General features: G+C 40.2%; 2 protein-coding genes across 3 annotated transcripts in view; one reads left to right on the top strand and one right to left on the bottom strand.

The window, feature by feature from the left end:
- Window positions 1–11,865, top strand: part of DNAI3 (dynein axonemal intermediate chain 3) — a 144,341-nt gene extending 132,476 nt beyond the window's left edge. The window contains exon 24 of the transcript XR_010341220.1: window positions 11,848–11,865. The gene's annotated coding sequence lies outside the window, so the exon portion shown is untranslated. The remainder of the gene's footprint in view (window positions 1–11,847) is intronic.
- Window positions 1–16,605, bottom strand: part of SYDE2 (synapse defective Rho GTPase homolog 2) — a 49,625-nt gene extending 33,020 nt beyond the window's left edge. Inside the window, exon 1 of one of the 2 annotated variants that reach the window (XM_064372577.1) lies at window positions 15,841–16,605. In XM_064372577.1, coding sequence (XP_064228647.1) covers window positions 15,841–16,585 — 745 coding nt within the window. In that variant the 5' untranslated portion in view covers window positions 16,586–16,605. The remainder of the gene's footprint in view (window positions 1–15,840) is intronic. The other variant, XM_064372578.1, reaches the window with a different exon arrangement.
- Between the last annotated feature and the right edge of the window lie 883 nt (window positions 16,606–17,488).

Here is a 17,488-nt window from a genome sequence, read left to right on the forward strand (position 1 = left end):
GTTGCAAAGATAGAATAGAAGGTAGAATATAATGTCTGCTATATCAGAAAGACATGTCACTTCAGACCAGTTATTTAAAAAAGAAATTTTTAAAGAAAAAGTAACAGTCACATTCAGAGACTAAAATTGAACTAAAAAAAAATTGAATTTTCCATCTAAATATGATTTCTGTTACTTAGAAATCAAACTGCTAGTGTAAGTGTCAAAGAATTCTAAAAGGATACACAAACTCTGAGACTGCCTTTATAAAAACTATAGTGTTAACAAAGCCTTACCTTAAGCAAACTATACCTTATAAAAAGTTTGTATGGAATGCTTTATACATAGCATGCCTCTAATCAATATTTGAATAAAGTTCAAATCATTATTACAAGAACCAGAAGTCCTTAAGAACATAATATTCCTCCTACCTTTTCACACAAAGACTAACTTTCAAACCTAACAAAAAAGCATGCCTTACTGATATTAAAATGTCAACAAAACTTTGTTTCTTATCCATATAGCACAATAGCACCTTACGTGGGGTTTAAGTTCTAAATATCTAGGGCAGAGCTAAAAACAAAAATTCCTTCAGAAGGCCCAAGATTAGAAGCAGGTTTGCTGTCTTACAGTACATACTATACAGCTATTATTATTTTGGCCAGGTATAAACTTAAGCAGCAGGGAAATAAGAATGAACAAAACAATCCCTTCCTTTAAGAAATTCATAGTCCAGGAGCAGAACGTGGCTACACCGGCACGGCAGGATACGTGGTGCCTGTCATACGGTCCAGAGAGCTGCCTTCCACAGAGACCAGCAAAAGAGTGGGCAAACATGAAGTCCAGTACTGCCATCCAGGCTGCCATTGACCTCATGGCGGGGGCTGCAGATCCCACATGGACCGTGTGGATATATCAGTGACCACCTCTCTCAGTCACAGCATGACTCCATGGAATGCTTGCATTCGACCCATCAATTAGACCTCTCCATAGGAAACCTGCTCAGTAAAGAAAACTTTAAATAGGATGGCCGAACAGGAACAGCTCTGGATTGAAGTTCCCAGCAAAAACACAGAGGGTGAGTAATCACCACATTTTCAAACAAATTTTTACTGCCCACAGATCGGGAGATTCCTGGGCGGAAAAGCGCTACCAGTCTTGAGCACGGCTGTTTCAGCCAGTGTAGCGGGTCTCCACACAAAAAGTCACACAAATCCAGGCGCCGTTTCAACTGGCAACTGTAACACCTGGGAGACAGAGTCACCCGTTCAACTGAAAAAAAAGGGGGCTGAAACAGAGAGCCAGGTGATCTGGTTCAGCCGGTCCCACCCCGACAAAGACCAGCAATCTGAACTGCTCTGGATTGAGAGTTTCACAGCAAGCACAGCTGAACTCATCTCTGTTGGGGGGAAGGGCATCCGCCATTAGTGTGGCAGTCCAACACTACCAAGGCAGTACGACATTACTGAGGCAGTCCACCATTACCGAGGCAGTCCGCCATTACGGAGGCAATCCGCCATTACCGAGGCAGTCTGCATTACAGAGACAGTCTGCCATTACTGAGGCAGACCACCATTATCAAGGCAGTTCTAACTATACCTCTATAAACAAAACTGCAAGGAAGTTCCCACAGCAGCTGGGCAGAGCCCACGGCAGGTCAGCAACACCTCTGCTGGCATACTGTGACTAGGATACCTCCTCTCTGGACAGGGCATCTGTGAAAAAAGGTGGCAGCCAGTCAGGAACTTATAAATAAAGCCCCACCTTCCCAGGACAGAGCACCTGGGAAAAAAAGGCAGTTATGAGATCCGCTGCAGCAGACTTAAATGTACCTGCCCAGCAGCTCTGAACGGAACAACAGAGCTCATAGCTCAGCACTTGAGCTCCTATGAGGGACAGACTGTCTCCTCAAGCAGCTCCCTGACCCCCATATACACAAAGAGACACCTAATAAAGGAGAGCTCAGCCTTACATCTGGTGGGTATACTTCTGGGACAAACATAACAGAAGAAGAAACTGGGATCAACCCTTACTGTTCTGCAGCCGCTGTAGGTGATCCCCAGGCAAACAGGGTCTGGAGCGCACCTACAGCAGAGGGGCCTGACTGTTAGAAGGAAAACTAAGAAAAAGAAAGAATTAACTTCATCATCAATAAAAAGGACGTCCACTCAGAGATCCCATCTGAAAGTCACCAACTACAAAGACCACAGGTAGATAAATCCACAAAGATGGGAAGAAACCACTGTAAAAAGGATGAAAACACCCAAAACCAGAACACCTCTCCTCCTGCAAGGGATCACAACTCCTCACTAGCAAAGGAACAAGGCTGAATGGAGAATTAGTCTGATGAATTGACAGAAACAGGCTTCAGAAGGTGAGTAATAAGAAACTTCTCTGAGCTAAAAGAACATGTTCTAAGCCAATGCAAAGAAACTAAGAACCTTGAAAAAAGGTTTAACGAAATGCTAATGAGAATAAACAGCTTAGAGAGGAATATAAATGAACTGATGGAGCTGAAAAACACAACACCAGAACTTCACAAAGCATACACAAGTTTCAATAGCCGAATCGACCAAGCAGAAGAAAGGATATCAGAGACTGAAGATCAACTCAATGAAATAAAACGAGAAGGCAAGATTAGAGAAAAAAGAGTAAAAACAAATGAACAAAGCCTCCAAGAATTATAGGACTATGTGAAAAGACTTAATCTACATTTGATAGGTGTACCTGAATGTGACGAAGAGAATGCATCCAAGCTGGAAAACACTCTTCAGGGTATTATCCAGGAGAACTTCCCCAACCTAGCAAGGCAGGCCAATATTCAAGTCCAGGAAATACAGAGAACACCACAAAGATATTCTTCAAGAAGAGCAACCCCAAGGCACATAATAGGCAGATTCACCAGGGTTGAAATCAAGGAAAAAGTGCTAAGGGCAGCCAGAGAGAAAGGTTGGTTTACCCACAAAGGGAAGCCTATCAGACTCACAGCAGATTGCTCTGCAGACACCCTACAAGCCAGAAAAGAGTGGGGGCCAATATTCAACATCCTTAAAGAAAAGAACTTTCAACCTAGAATTTCATATCCGGCCAAATTAAGCTTCATAAGCAAAGGAGAAATAAAATACTTTATTAACAAGCAATTGCTAAGAGATTTAATCACCACCAGGCCTGCTTTACTAGAGCTCCTGAAAGAAGCACTAAGCATAGAAAGGAACAACCAGTACCAGCCACTCCAAAAACATACCAAATGGTAAAGAGCATCGACACAATGAAGAAACAGCATCAACTAATGGGCAAAACAACCAGCTAGCATCAAAATGGCAGGATCAAATTCACAGATAACAATATTAACCTTAAATGTAAATGGGTTAAATGCCCCATCAAAAGACACAGACGACTGGCAAATTGGATAAAATGTCAAAACCCATCGGTGTGCTGTATACAGGAAACCCATCTCACATGCAAGGATACACACAGGCTCAAAATAAAGAGATGGAGGAAGAATTACGAAGCAAATGGAGAGCAAAAAAAAAGCAGGAGTTGCGATCCTAGTCTCAGATAAAATGGACTTTAAACCAACAAAGATCAAAAGAGACAAAGAAGGGCATTATATAATGGTAAAAGGATCAATGCAACAAGAAGATCTACCAATCCTAAATATATACGCACCCAATACAGGAGCACCCAGATACATAAAGCAAGTTCTTAATGACCTACAAAGAGACTTAGACTCCCACACAATAATAGTGGGAGACTTTAACACTCCACTGTCAATATTAGATAGATTAACGAGACAGAAAATTAACAAGGATATCCAGGACTTGAACTCAGACCTGGAACAAGCAAACCTAATAGACATTTACAGAACTCTCCACCCCAAATCCACAGAATATACATTCTGTTCAGCACCACATCACACCTACTCTAAAACTGACCATATAATTGCAAGTAAATCACTCCTCAGCAAATACAAAAGAATAGAAATCATAACAAACAGTCTCTCAGACCACAGTGCAATCAAATTAGAACTCAGAATTCAGAAACTAACTCAGAACCGCACAACTTCATGGAAACTGAACAACTGGCTCTTGAATGTTGACTAGATAAACAATGAAATGAAGGCAGAAATAAAGATGTTCTTCGAAACCAACGAGAATGAAGACACAACATACCAGAATCTCTGGGACACATTTAAAGCAGTCTCTAGAGGAAAATTTATAGTAATAAATGCCCACATGAGAAGCAAGGAAAGATCTAAAATCAACACCCTATCATCAAAATCGAAAGAGATAGAGGAGTAAGATCAAAAAAACTCAAAACCTAGCAGAAGATAAGAAATAACTAAGATCACAGCAGAACTGAAGGAAATAGAGACACAAAAAACACTTCAAAAAGTCAATAAATCCAGGAGCTGTTTTTTTGAAAAGATCAACCAAATAGACCACTAGCCAGATTAATAAAAAAGAAAAGAGATAATAATCAAATAAATGCAATAAAAAATAATAAAGGGGATATAACCACAGATTCCACAGAAATACAAAGCACCATAAGAGATTACTACAAACAACTCTATGCATATAAACCAGTAAACCTGGAAGAAACGGATAAATTCCTGTACGCTTGCACCCTCCCAAGCCGAAACCAGGAAGAAGTCAAAATCCTGAATAGACCAATAACAAGAGCTGAAGTTGAGGCAGCAATTAATAGCCTACCAACCAAAAAAAGCCCAGGTTCAGATGGGTTCACAGCCAAATTCTATCAGACATACAAAGAGGAGCTGGTACCACTCCTTCTGAAACCATTCCAAACAATCCAAAAAGAGGGAATCCTTCCCAAATCATTTTATGAGACCAACATCATCCTGATACCAAAACCCGGCAGAGACTCAACAAAAAAAGAAAACTTCAGGCCAATATCCATGATGAACATAGATGCAAAAATCTTCAATAAAATACTGGCAAATTAATTGCAACAGCACATCAAAAAGCATATCCACTATGATCAAGAAGGCTTCATCCTGGGGATGCAAGGCTGGTTCAACATACGCAAATCTATAAATGTAATCCACCACATAAACAGAACCAAAGACAAAAACCACATGATTATCTCAATAGATGCAGAGAAGGTCTTCAACAAAATCCAACAGCCCTTTATGTTAAAAGCTCTCAATAAACTAGGTATCAACGGAACGTATTTCAAAATAATACAAGCTATTTATGACAAACCACAGCCAATATCATACTGAATGGGCAAAAACTGGAAGCATTCCTTTTGAAATCTGGCACTAGACAAAGATGCCCACTCTAACCACTCCTATTCAATATAGTATTGGAAGTTCTAGCCAGAGCAATCAGGCAAGAAAAAGAAATAAAGGGTAGTCAGTTAGGAAAGGAGGAAGTCAAATTTTCTCTATTTGCAGACGACATGATTATACATTTAGAAGACCCCATTGTCTCAGCCCAAAACCTCCTGAAATGGATAAGCAACTTCAGCAAAGTCTCAGGATACAAAATCAATGTGCAAAAATTACAAGCACTCCTATACACCAATAACAGACTTAAAGAGAGCCACATCAAGAACGAACTGCCATTCACAATTACTACAAAGAGAATAAAATACCTAGGAATACAACTAACAAAGGATGTAAAGGACCTCTTCAAGGAGAACTACAAACCACTGCTCAAGGAAATAAGGACACAAACAGATGGAAAAACATTCCATGCTCATGTTTAGGAAGAATTAATATTGTGAAAATGACCATAGTGCCCAAAGTAATTTATAGATTCAACACTATCCCCATCAAGCTACCTATGACCCTCTTCACAGAACTGGAAAAAACCACCTTAAACTTCATATGGAACTAGAAGAGACCCCACATAGCCAAGTCAATTCTAAGCAACAAGAACAAAGCTGGAGGCATCATGCCACCTGACTTCAAATGATACTACAAGGCTGCAGTAATCAAAACAGCATGATACTGGTACCAAAACAGGGATATAGACCAATGGAACAGAACAGAGGCCTTGGAGGCAACGCCACACGTCTACAGCCATCTGATCTTTGACAAACCTGACAAAAACAAGCAATGGGCAAAGGATTCCCTGTTTAATAAATGGTGTTGGGAAAACTGGCTAGCAGTGTGCAGAAAGCAGAAACTGGACCCCTTCCTGACACGTTACACTAAAATTAACTCCAGATGGATTAAAGACTTAAACATAAGACCTAACACCATAAAAACCCTAGAAGAAAACCTAAGCACAAGCATTCAGGACATAGGCATAGGCAAGGACTTCATGACCGAAACACCAAAAGCAATGGCAACAAAAGCCAAAATAGACAAATGGGATCTAATTAAACTCCAGAGCTTCTGCACAGCAAAAGAAACAATCATTAGAGTGAATCGGCAACTAACAGAATGGGAAAAATTTTTGCAATCTACCCATCTGAAAAAGGGCTAATATCCAGAATCTACAAAGAACTAAAACAGATTTACAAGAAAAAAACAAACAAACCCATTCAAAAGTGGGTGAAAGATATGAACAGACACTTTTAAAAAGAAGATATATATGAGGCCAACAAACATATGAAAAAATGCTCATCATCACTGGTCATTAGAGAAATGCAAATCAAAACTACATTGAGATACTATCTCATGCTAGTTAGTATGGCGATCATTAAAAAATCTGGAGACAACAGATGCTGGAGAGGATGTGGAGATATAGGAACACTTTTACACTGCTGGTGGGAGTGTAAATTAGTTCAACCATTGTGGAAGACAGTGTGGCAATTCCTCAAAGACCTAGAAATAGAAATTCCATTTGACCCAGCAATGTCATTACTAGGTATATATCCAAAGGATTATAAATCATTCTATAATAAAGACACATGCACACATATGTTCACTGCAGCACTGTTTATAATAGCAAAGACTTGGAACCAACCCAAATTCCCATCGATGATAGACTGGACAGGGAAAATGTGGCACATATACACCATGGAATACTATGCAGCCATAAAAAACGATGAGTTCGTGTCCTTTGTAGGGATATCGATGAACCTGGAAACCATCATTCTCAGCAAAGTGACACAAGAACAGAAAATCAAACAACACATGTTCTCACTCATAGGTGGGTGTTGAACAATGAGAACATATGGACACAGGGAGGGGAGCATCACACACCAAGGTCCATGGTGGGGGGACTAGGGGAGGGACAGTGGGAGGTAGGGAGTTGGGGAGGGATAATATGGGAAGAAATGCCAGATATAGGTGATGGGGATGGAGGCAGCAAACCACATTGCCATATATGTACCTATGCAACAATCCTGCATGTTCTTCACATGTACCCCAGAACCTAAAGTGCAATAAAATAGATATATTGTAAAAAAAAAAAAAAAAAAAAAAGAAAACCTTAAATAAAACCATTCAAAAGTTCAGACAAGAAAAAAAAAAAGAAATTCATAGTCCAATGGGAGATCTCAAATGCTTAGATATATGTATATCTTAATATAAGTAAAACTCTACAAATGTATATATAACATTAATTTCATCTAAAGAGGAAAATTTTTTTGTGTTTCCAGAGTTGTAAAGCAGGCTTCAATAACAGTCCGTAAGCTAAGTATATAACTATCATCATCATAATAATTCATACATAATTAAAACCATATCTGTAAAAATCTAAGATCATATCAAGTTTCTAAATTATGGAATTATATGGTCAACTCATCTTATTGGCAGAGCAAGTAAAAAATAATGGTCTAATAATAGAGTGACAAAACACACTAAGCTACAAGAAGCTTAATAACAACCAAAAAAATCAGATTTATGCGTAATCAAGGTTTTTAGTAACCTTCCTTCTACTGAAAAGAAAATGTTTTAAAAAATGTAAATGTCCAGCCTGGGCAATATGACAAGACCCCATCTCTACAAAAAATTTAAAAATTAGCCAGGTGTGATGGCACACACCTGTCATCCTAGCTACTTTGTAGGCTGGGAAGATTGCCTGAACCCAGGAATATGAGGCTGCAGTGAGCTATGATTGTGCCACTGCACTCTAGCCTGGGCAAGAGTGAGAACATGTCTCAAAAAAAAAAGGTAAATTTGTCTTTTAAAAAAATCCTAAACATGTACCCAACCAAGCAGATTAATAATAAATAAATAAACAACCCAACCTTAACACAAATTACTAGTCACGTTCAATTCCAGATGCAGGAATTAGACCAGAAATCAGAAGGGAAGGAACTCCCATGAATACCTGCTATGTCAGGCATTTATTTACTCCACAAATGAGTGACTATTATGTGTTAGGCATGAGAGATAAAGCAGTAAGGAAGCCCCCAACCTCATTTAACCTCTAGAACAATCCTATGAAACAGGTATGATTACCATCATGGGTCTCAAAGAATATGAAAAATATGGTCAAGTCGCTAGCCCTAGGATTCAAATTTAAGTCTGTCTAACCTTAAAACCCATGCTCCACTCACCATGCTACCCACAAACCATACCATGCTACCCACACCATGCTACCACAAACAGTACAGGCAACCCTCCCTGAACATAGGGATGTTCATCCCAATTTATCTTATAAAGTGGCTGCTGGTAAGGACTAAGTGAAATAATGTTCAAAACACTTGAAAAACTATATAAAGTTCTACTCAAAAACATCAAGTAACTTGTTCAAGAGCACCTTGTTAGTAAATGGAAAAGGCAGCACTCAAACTCTTCTGACTCCAAAGTTTGTAGTGATATACCTAGGCTACTATAAGGAAATTCAAGAGTCTTTGTTTGGTTCTATCTCCATTACACTTAAAATTAACAACTGAAAATCAACACATACTCAGGAATCACTGGGGTTTCTGGGTTTTCAGTGATCACATGATTTTGCCAGGTGCACTGAAGTCTAAATCTATTTCACATTTAAGTTCAAATCTAGTATTACTTAACAGAATTTTAGACCTTCGCAGGATATTATAGTTTGACCCAATTTAAATTTGAAGCAAACGATATATAATTATATTACTCATGATGGCTATGAGCCACATCTTATCTTTTTCTCAATCTCTTGGAAATTCCAAAATTTTATATAGCTAGGCACATTCATTATTTTAAGTCTTGCAGTTTTTTGACAGACACTATAAATGAGTCTTTAAACATGCTTCTACTACATTTCAAGGAATTGCAATGAGAAAAATTAAGCTACCACTATCCCCTATTTAAGCAAGTTGATACTTCCATTGATATAATCATTTAATGAAAGTATAATATTAAAAGGAATTTTTTTTTACTAGACGGGGTCTCACTCTGTCACCCAGGTTGGAGCACAGTGGCACAATTATGGCTCATGGCAACCTCAACCTTCCAGGCTCAAGTTATCCTCCAGGCTTAAGTGATCCTCCAGGCTCAAGTGAACCTTCCGCCTCAGCCTCACTAGGACTACAGGTGTACACCACCATGACTGGCTAAATTTGGGGGAGTTTTTTTGGTAGAGACAGGGTCTCACTATGTTGCCTAGGCTGGTCTGGAATTCCCAGGCTCACATGATCCTCCTGCTTCCACCACCTGAAGTGCTGGGATTACTGGTGTGAACCACCATCTGACCACTATTTTCAACGAAATTACAAACTACAAAAAATTGAAACCATACACTCTGATTGCTCTTGCCAAATATTTAAAAATACATGATGCTGAAGTTTAAATTTATAGATAAATGTGCCACATTATTATAATTTATATATTATAAATATATAATATTATAAAGGCCAAATTTAGTTATTAAACTGAATTAAGCAACACATTATTCAATAAACTTTACTTGAGCAATTATTTATAAATTATTTAAAACATTTTTATCTCAGTTAAATTAAATGGATGCATATGTATGTAAATTCATAGAAATGGAAAGCTATTTGCAATCTTCCCTCATTTAATGCAACAATCAATGTTTAACTCTATTAGCATAAATTTAAGAGTTTTAGCTTCAGATTATATATATAATATATATTATTTATAAATTATAAATTTTTTTTAGAGACAAGGTCTCACTGTTGCCTATATAATAATATATATTAAAATGTACATAATATATAATAAAATATATTTACATATAATATAAAAATATAACATGTTATATACATATACACACGCACACACAGAAAGAAGGTACAAGTAAAAATATAAAAATAAGTATGCAAAGTTACAAGGCAAAAAAGTCCTTAGTCTCTTGTAACTATACATGTTATGGGATAATTTTCAGATTCTAATTAAAGTAATTTTACTTTGAATCTGTAAGAGAATACAGAGTGGCAACTGAAAGTTTTTCACCCAGAAAAATATTCCACACAGTGGTGAACTACCCAAGCCAATTCTGTTTTCTCAACTATTATTTCATAATAAATCTAGATGACTTACTATTACTAAATATTTAACTAGTGCCTACAGCTCAAATGCATCAGCAAATATTTTCCAAGAAATTATATATTTCAACCCTCATTGAAAATGTGTAGTACCTAGAGAGACATCTTTTCATCATTTAAAAAATTCTGGCCAAGCACGGTGGCTCACGCCTGTAATCCCAGCACTTTGGGAGGCCGAGGCGGGTGGATCACGAGGTCAAGAGATCGAGACCATCCTGGTCAACATGGTGAAACCCCGTCTCTACTAAAAATACAAAAAATTAGCTGGGCATGGTGGCGCATGCCTGTAATCCCAGTTACTCAGGAGGCTGAGGCAGGAGGATTGCCTGAACCCAGGAGGCGGAGGTTGCGGTGAGCCGAGATCGCGCCATTGCACTCCAGTCTGGGTAACAAGGGCGAAACTCCGTCTCAAAATAAACAAACAAACAAACAAATAAATAAATAATTCTACTGCAGAAGGCCGGGCGCCGTGGCTCACGCCTGTAATCCCAGCACTTTGGGAGGCCGAGGCGAGTGGATCATGAGGTCAAGAGATCGAGACCATCCTGGTCAACATGGTGAAACCCCGTCTCTACTAAAAGTACAAAAAATTAGCTGGGCATAGTGGCGTGTGCCTGTAATTCCAGCTACTCAGGAGGCTGAGGCAGGAGAATTGCCTGAACCCAGGAGGCGGTGGTTGCGGTGAGCCGAGATCACGCCATTGCACTCCAGCGTGGGTAACAAGAGCGAAACTCCGTCTCAAAAAAAAAAAAAAATTCTACTGCAGAAACAAACTCTCTTGCTTTTCCTTACCTCTCTTCAAAAATCCTAAATAAAAGTATTCTTATGAACATTGTATTAGATATATAAATCTATGTTTTAAAAGCATTGAACATTTTAATATTTATTAAAATCATGCGTCTAAATAAGTACAAATATGCCCTGCTTACAGTCAAACTTGGCAGTTCAGATGAAATTACTAAAATAAACTTAAGTCTTAGGTTTCTGTGTGTGTATATGTGTGTATCTTTATCTTTCCTAGACAAATCTAAAAGGGGGAGGGGGATAGAATGAAAAGGAAAGAAGCATCTTTTTTCTTTTATTTTACTCCCCTTGTGACTAGCAATAAAAACCCTAAGGAAAAAAAAAAAGCTGTGTGTTAGCTTTTGAGACAGGAAAGTAGAGAAGAAAACTCTGAGGCTGTTCTCAGTTCCACAAAAGTAACAGGGAGCAACAAGAGAAAGAAGCACAAAAGATGAGCAGAATAAATAAATACCCACCAAAAGGTGTCCTCTAGCTCAATTCCCAGTGCTCCTCAAGGCAGTACTCCTCAACTCTAGCCTTTTCACTCTCCATCCAGAATCCTAATGATCTGAAGCAAAGCAGTATTCTCACAAAGCCTGCTTGCCTTCCTCTAGATAATAACAAGCCAAGTGTCAGGCACAGTACCAAATGGATTATCTTTTTTCATCCTCACAGCAACCTGAGGACTGAGGCTACGCAAGGCTGAGTAACTCATCCAAGGTCACAAGCCTGGTAAGTGGTAGAGTCTGACCAGAACCCAGAATCTCTATTCTTTTAACCATTGTACTATACAGCCTCCTCTCTTGCAGATTCCAAAATCTCACTAATATTTGTTAGCACAAGATGAGAACAATATGGAGGGAATTGCTCAAATTTGTAATATGTAAGTAGTAAGTATTAATTAATATACATAAAACTTAAGCAAAAAGAGCCCAAGTGCTTTGCTCTAGATGGTATTTTAAGTACCAAGTATCAGAATAAGGTAAAATGTTTTTTTTTTTTTAACTTCAGGGATGTGAGAGCTCTAGCAGCTTACTATTAAAAAGTATGGTCCACCAGACAGCAGCATCTACACTGGGTGCAGAATATTAGGTCCCCACCCCACACCTCCGGAATCGGCATTTTAACAAAATTTCCAGGGAATTCATATACACATTAAGTTTGAAAAGCACTGCTCTAAAACAGTGAACCACATTTTGAGTGGCAAAGGTCTAGCAAATGGCCTTCTCAAAAAATAAACACAACATCTCTTGGGAACCACTGGTCTAGAAATGTAGGACTTTCAAATCAACACAACACTATTTTCTGCTGAATTTGTAATTCTCAAAGTTTTCCAGCCACCAGCAATTCCAATGTTCCATGGCACTCTTCCAGAAAAAGAAAAAAAAAAGCAACTGCACTTGCTTTCTAACACTACAATAGCAGGATCTCTCAGGAAGAGATTTAAAACTAGAAGACTGTCAAAAACTACATACCTATTGCTACTCATCTTTAAGAGGGCCAATACAGAAAAAAATTATTAGAAAAATTAATAAAGATGATAAGAAATCGGAGTTACAAATACTTGAGAAAAGTAGATGGGAATCAAGTCATAGTGTCAACTTCACTTTAAGATGGTTAAAGATCATACCAAACGAATTAATACTACCTTAAAATAATTGTCTCAAAATTTTAGACAAAATACTAAGTTATACGTCTAAAGTTTTTTCTTTCACAGACCATGTAGCAGGAGAAGTAGAGTCAAAGTAGGCTATTTTTTAAAGCAATAAAAGGTGCTTTTGAATTTGTTTGTGAAAACTATATGCTAATTAAAACTTATTTATAAAGATTTATAATGATGTATGGTTGGCAAACAGATTAAGATTCCTTTGTAATCTTAAGGCTTGCAGAAACTTGATAATTTTTACTATGTGTAATGACTTTAGATATCTTAAATAATCATCTCAATTAGGAACAAATGGCCAATCTGTAAACACTACATACTTAACTACATCAAATCATTTGATATTATAAACTATCAAAAGTTCTTAGTAAGAGCCAGAAATCAAAACAGAATATCATTTGTGTTTCCATTTGTCAGTCTCAAAAATTTTCAAAATACCTGTATAAAATATCTCCATTTCATTGAATAATTATTCTGTATTACAAATTCTAAATATAACTTTGACAGAAAATATCTTATGAATAATATTGTACTGAAAAATGTGATATAAACCTTTTAGGATATTTAACATCTTTACATAAACAAGAATGTACTGCTACATCTAGATCGCTCCAAATAAGTTTTGCAGAAAACATGATTTAAAAGTAGAATCCAAGTAACATCAATTTGAAGTAAATATTTAAAGGTAAAAGTTTAAAACGGATACAGCAATTACTTTTTAACATGTCTTAAAACCTAGCCTAAGATTCTCCCATCTTCTTCGAAACTGTGAGGAAGTTACTTCCCACCCCCATGCCTTGTTGAAATTCACCCATATCCTCAATCCAAGCAATTTAATAGAATTAATTGGATCAGACCTTTAAAGAACTCTAGAGTCTCTGATCTTACATAAATAGGAGCTTTTTTCAAACTAATGATGCCTTGAATTTGAATCCACATAGTTTGAATCCATATACAGGTACCAAGTGAGTGTTCCTGGGCAAACTGCTTAATCCCTCTGTTATTTTTATTGCTGTTGTTGTTAAATGACAGCAAATCTCCATTTTGGGGGCTATAAAAATTTTATGAGAACCACCTAAAGTATCCAGAATGGTCTTAATAAGAACAACTAAACCTCATGAAAAATAATTTTTTAAAAAGCTCTCAAAATCTATACTAGATATGTAACTACTACACAAAGTATTTTCATCTCTCCTGAAAGAGGAATTCGTGATTTAAAAGGAAGTAACAACTGAGAGTTGTTTAAACCAGAGATTATGGTAGCTTTGGCTTAGATTTCTCATAAAATATCTAAAATACTATCATACAATAATTGTTTCATTTTAATTTCTTTTAAAGTTAGCAGTTTCATTTAGTTAATTGCTTAATGGAAAAATCAACTTCATTCTTAAAGGAACTATATTTATTACTTTTAAAATCCTTGAATGTTTACTATTGAGGGCATTAAAAACCATCAGATGGTAAATGTCTTAGCTCTGTGACAAAAGGTTCAAAAATATTTGATGACTTTTTTGTTATGGCTGAAATTCAACTATGGTACCAAGAATTAAAACTAAGCCAAAATCAGGGGAGGTAAAAATACTGTGGCAATAAAATATAATAAATAATTACAAATTACTTTACTCTTGGAAATGCACGTTTAATATGAACTTGGTATAAAGTATACCTCTCTTAACAAAGAATTTACATTCTACTACTATCCTTTTGTTCCAGTGAAATGGAATATTTAACCTTGAGAATAAAATTTGACAGGTATGTATTAGGGCTTTATAGACAGAAAAAAAATTGCAAGTTGGCACACACTTTGAATGAATCATTTGATTTGTCTTCATTGTTTGGTTAAGTTTTCTGAACTTTGTTTCTCCCCACTGTTGTGTGTTTATTGGTTAAACAAAGTTAATGTGTATAAATCCAGTCCTGTAAGATTTGTAATTACTACCAGAGAAACTGCCACATACTGTGAATACCTTTTACATTTCAGGATTTAATGTTTTCAGAATTATTCCTGAGTTATAAGTCTTTATGCTCACTACAAGTTTTTATATGTAAGAGTATTCAAAAGGCCATGTTGTTTTGGCTCACTTTGACGATATTGTACTCCTTTTGGGAAAGATATTTTGATATTTACAACATAATTGACAGGTTTCTAGAACTGATAACCTAAACCTTCAGTGATAGTTAAAAATCATGCACATACAAAGTAGGGAGCATAATCCTATTATAAGGATCAATATACTTAAAAAAAAAAAACTAATTTACTTCTCATATAAATGGGGTTTAAGTTTGCAAATGACTGCTTTTTAAAAAAAATACCTGAAGAACATTTTTCTTTTGATTAAAATGCTAGTATCCTTGATTTTTCACACAAAAAAAGCTTACTTACTTTGTTGGGGTTTCTTTGGTGGAGGGAGGCAGGTGGAGAGATGGTGTATGTGAAATACTACCTGACTAAAAAATTCTACTTATGGTAGGATTTTTTTGTTTGGGTTTTTGGTTGTGTGTATGTATGCATGTGTGTGCGTGCCTGGGAGAGACAAAAAAAAAGTTGTAATGAGTAAAATGACAGTTTATGAAGCCTATAAAATCTACCTTGAATCAAATTCAAGTTCACAAACTACACAAAAGTCTACGGATTTGCCTAGAGCTACAAAGAATAAAAATCAAGACAGTACCGCCCATCTGTAAATGTAATAAAAGTGTGTTAAACTTAACCTTTACTCATTTAGGTAATACTTAGGGAATAGGCACACCGGTTCTTCGAGAAGAAAACACAAAAACCCGAATTATTCATGCCACTGTCTGATTAAAAAAAAAAAAAAGCAAACCAAGTAAATGCATTTTATTAAGTAACCTCGAAATTAAGCTGCCACTTACATGACACTTACTTTGGTCCGGTATCGTACCTGTCTGCAAAAACATACCTTATTCTTGGCTCTGAAGACAGAAGCCCAGTTGGTAAACAGTAAGGCTCGCGGTGCAAGCATTTTGATCGCTATGTATCCTACCTGTCAGCGTAATTCTTTGGTCTGGAGACACCGACAGGACTTGGTTTTCACGCAATTTCAAAGTGCCCAGATTTGGGGAGGCGGCCTGCGTTCCCGCGACTATGGGGGCCGTCCCACGAGCACGACCCTTCATTCCCAGGGACAGCAGACGCCCTTTGTACATCCACTTCTGCAGCTTCTTGACTGTCACTGCAGGCGGCCTGAGGAAGGAGGGACCTTCTTGCAGGTCTCCTTTGCCGCTGCCTATCACAGAGGACCCCGCTGGATTCCTGAAAGGGCTTTCCGAGGAGCAGCCGTGGTCCTTGGAGCCTGGAGGCTGGAGGCCGGTGGGTGCAGCCGCCTGGGCGCGGTACCCGCTCCAGCCGTCCATCCTACCTCCACGTGGCGGGGACTCGTCCCAGTCCCCGTGCGCGTCGCACCTGATCCAGCTGTCGCTCGGCCACCGCTGGAAGGGAGGCGGCGTGGCACCCACCCGGAGGCTCTCGAGGCTTCTGCTGCAGGACAGCCGCATCCGAGGAGTCCGCAGCTGGCCTCCCCCCCACTCCCTCTGAGGCGACCGGGGCGGGGACACCTGCTGCCGAGGGCGTCTGCCGCCTCCCCGCTCCCAGTCTCGGGGGCAGGCTCGGCGGTCCGCGGCGCCGCGGGAAGGCGGCTGGCCCGGAGCCCGGGCTCCCGCAGGGAAGCCGTGATCCGCCAAGCCCCCGCCGCCCCACCGCGCGCCAGAGTCAGGGGGCAGGTCGTGCATGGCCTGGATCAGCAGATAATAGGCCTCTCGCAACTGGGTCCGCAGCCTGCCTGTCTCCAGGCGGCCGCCCTCCGCCCCTGGGGAGGAGCCCGCCGCTGGGGGAGGCGGGGGACGCCGTTCCGCCTCCGCCCCCTCAGGCTCTGGCACAGGCTGAGAGCCGCCGGGCAGGTTTTCGTAGTAGTCGGCGTCGCAGTCGTCTTCGTTCTCGTTCTCTCCGCTGCCCTCGGAGCCCGCCGGGGCGTGCAGAGAGGCGCGAGCGAGCCCGTGGCTCCTGGGGGCGGACTCCTGCCCGCCGCGCGGCCAAGGCCCGAGCGCCCCCGACTGCTCCGGGTGGCCCACGGGGACCCGCGCCCCGGGATCCCACGCCTCAGGTGACGGCGGGGGTTGCTGTAGGCTCGGCGCGGCTCCCCCGGCGTGCTCACGTGGGGAGATGTCCGCGGCTGCCGAAGAGGCCGCCACCGCAGCTGCGGCTGCCGCCCGGAGCCCGAGCCCCCCGGCGCCGCGGGGACCCCGCCTTCCCCGGAGCCTGGAGAGCGTCCTCCTCAGAGGGTCCGCCATCCCCTCTGCCTTAGCCGCGAGGCTCGCCCCCACCGTGGGGAGAGGTCGGAGCCCCGCTGCGGAGAAAACCGCGCTCGCAGAGGCGACGGCGGCTCCCCATGACCAGCGCTGGCCCTCGCCGGCTCCTCACATACTTGGCATAACTCTGCCGCTGGAAGGCGTGGGGGAGGGCGGTGGCGCCGCAACGCGCATGCCCCGGAGCCCCGGGCCGCGACGGGGCGCGCGGGCCGCGGGCGGCAGAGGTGGGTTCCCGGGGTGGGCGAGCGGCGCAGGTGGAGGCGGAGGCCGCGGGAGGGGAGGTGGGTAGTAGATCGGCTGAAGCTGACCGACGGAAGCAGGGGTGGG

This window comes from Aotus nancymaae, unplaced genomic scaffold, assembly GCF_030222135.1.
Source record: "Aotus nancymaae isolate 86718 unplaced genomic scaffold, 86718_ANA_hifiasm-v0.15.2.pri h1tg000007l, whole genome shotgun sequence".
Taxonomy (NCBI): Eukaryota; Metazoa; Chordata; class Mammalia; order Primates; family Aotidae; genus Aotus; species Aotus nancymaae.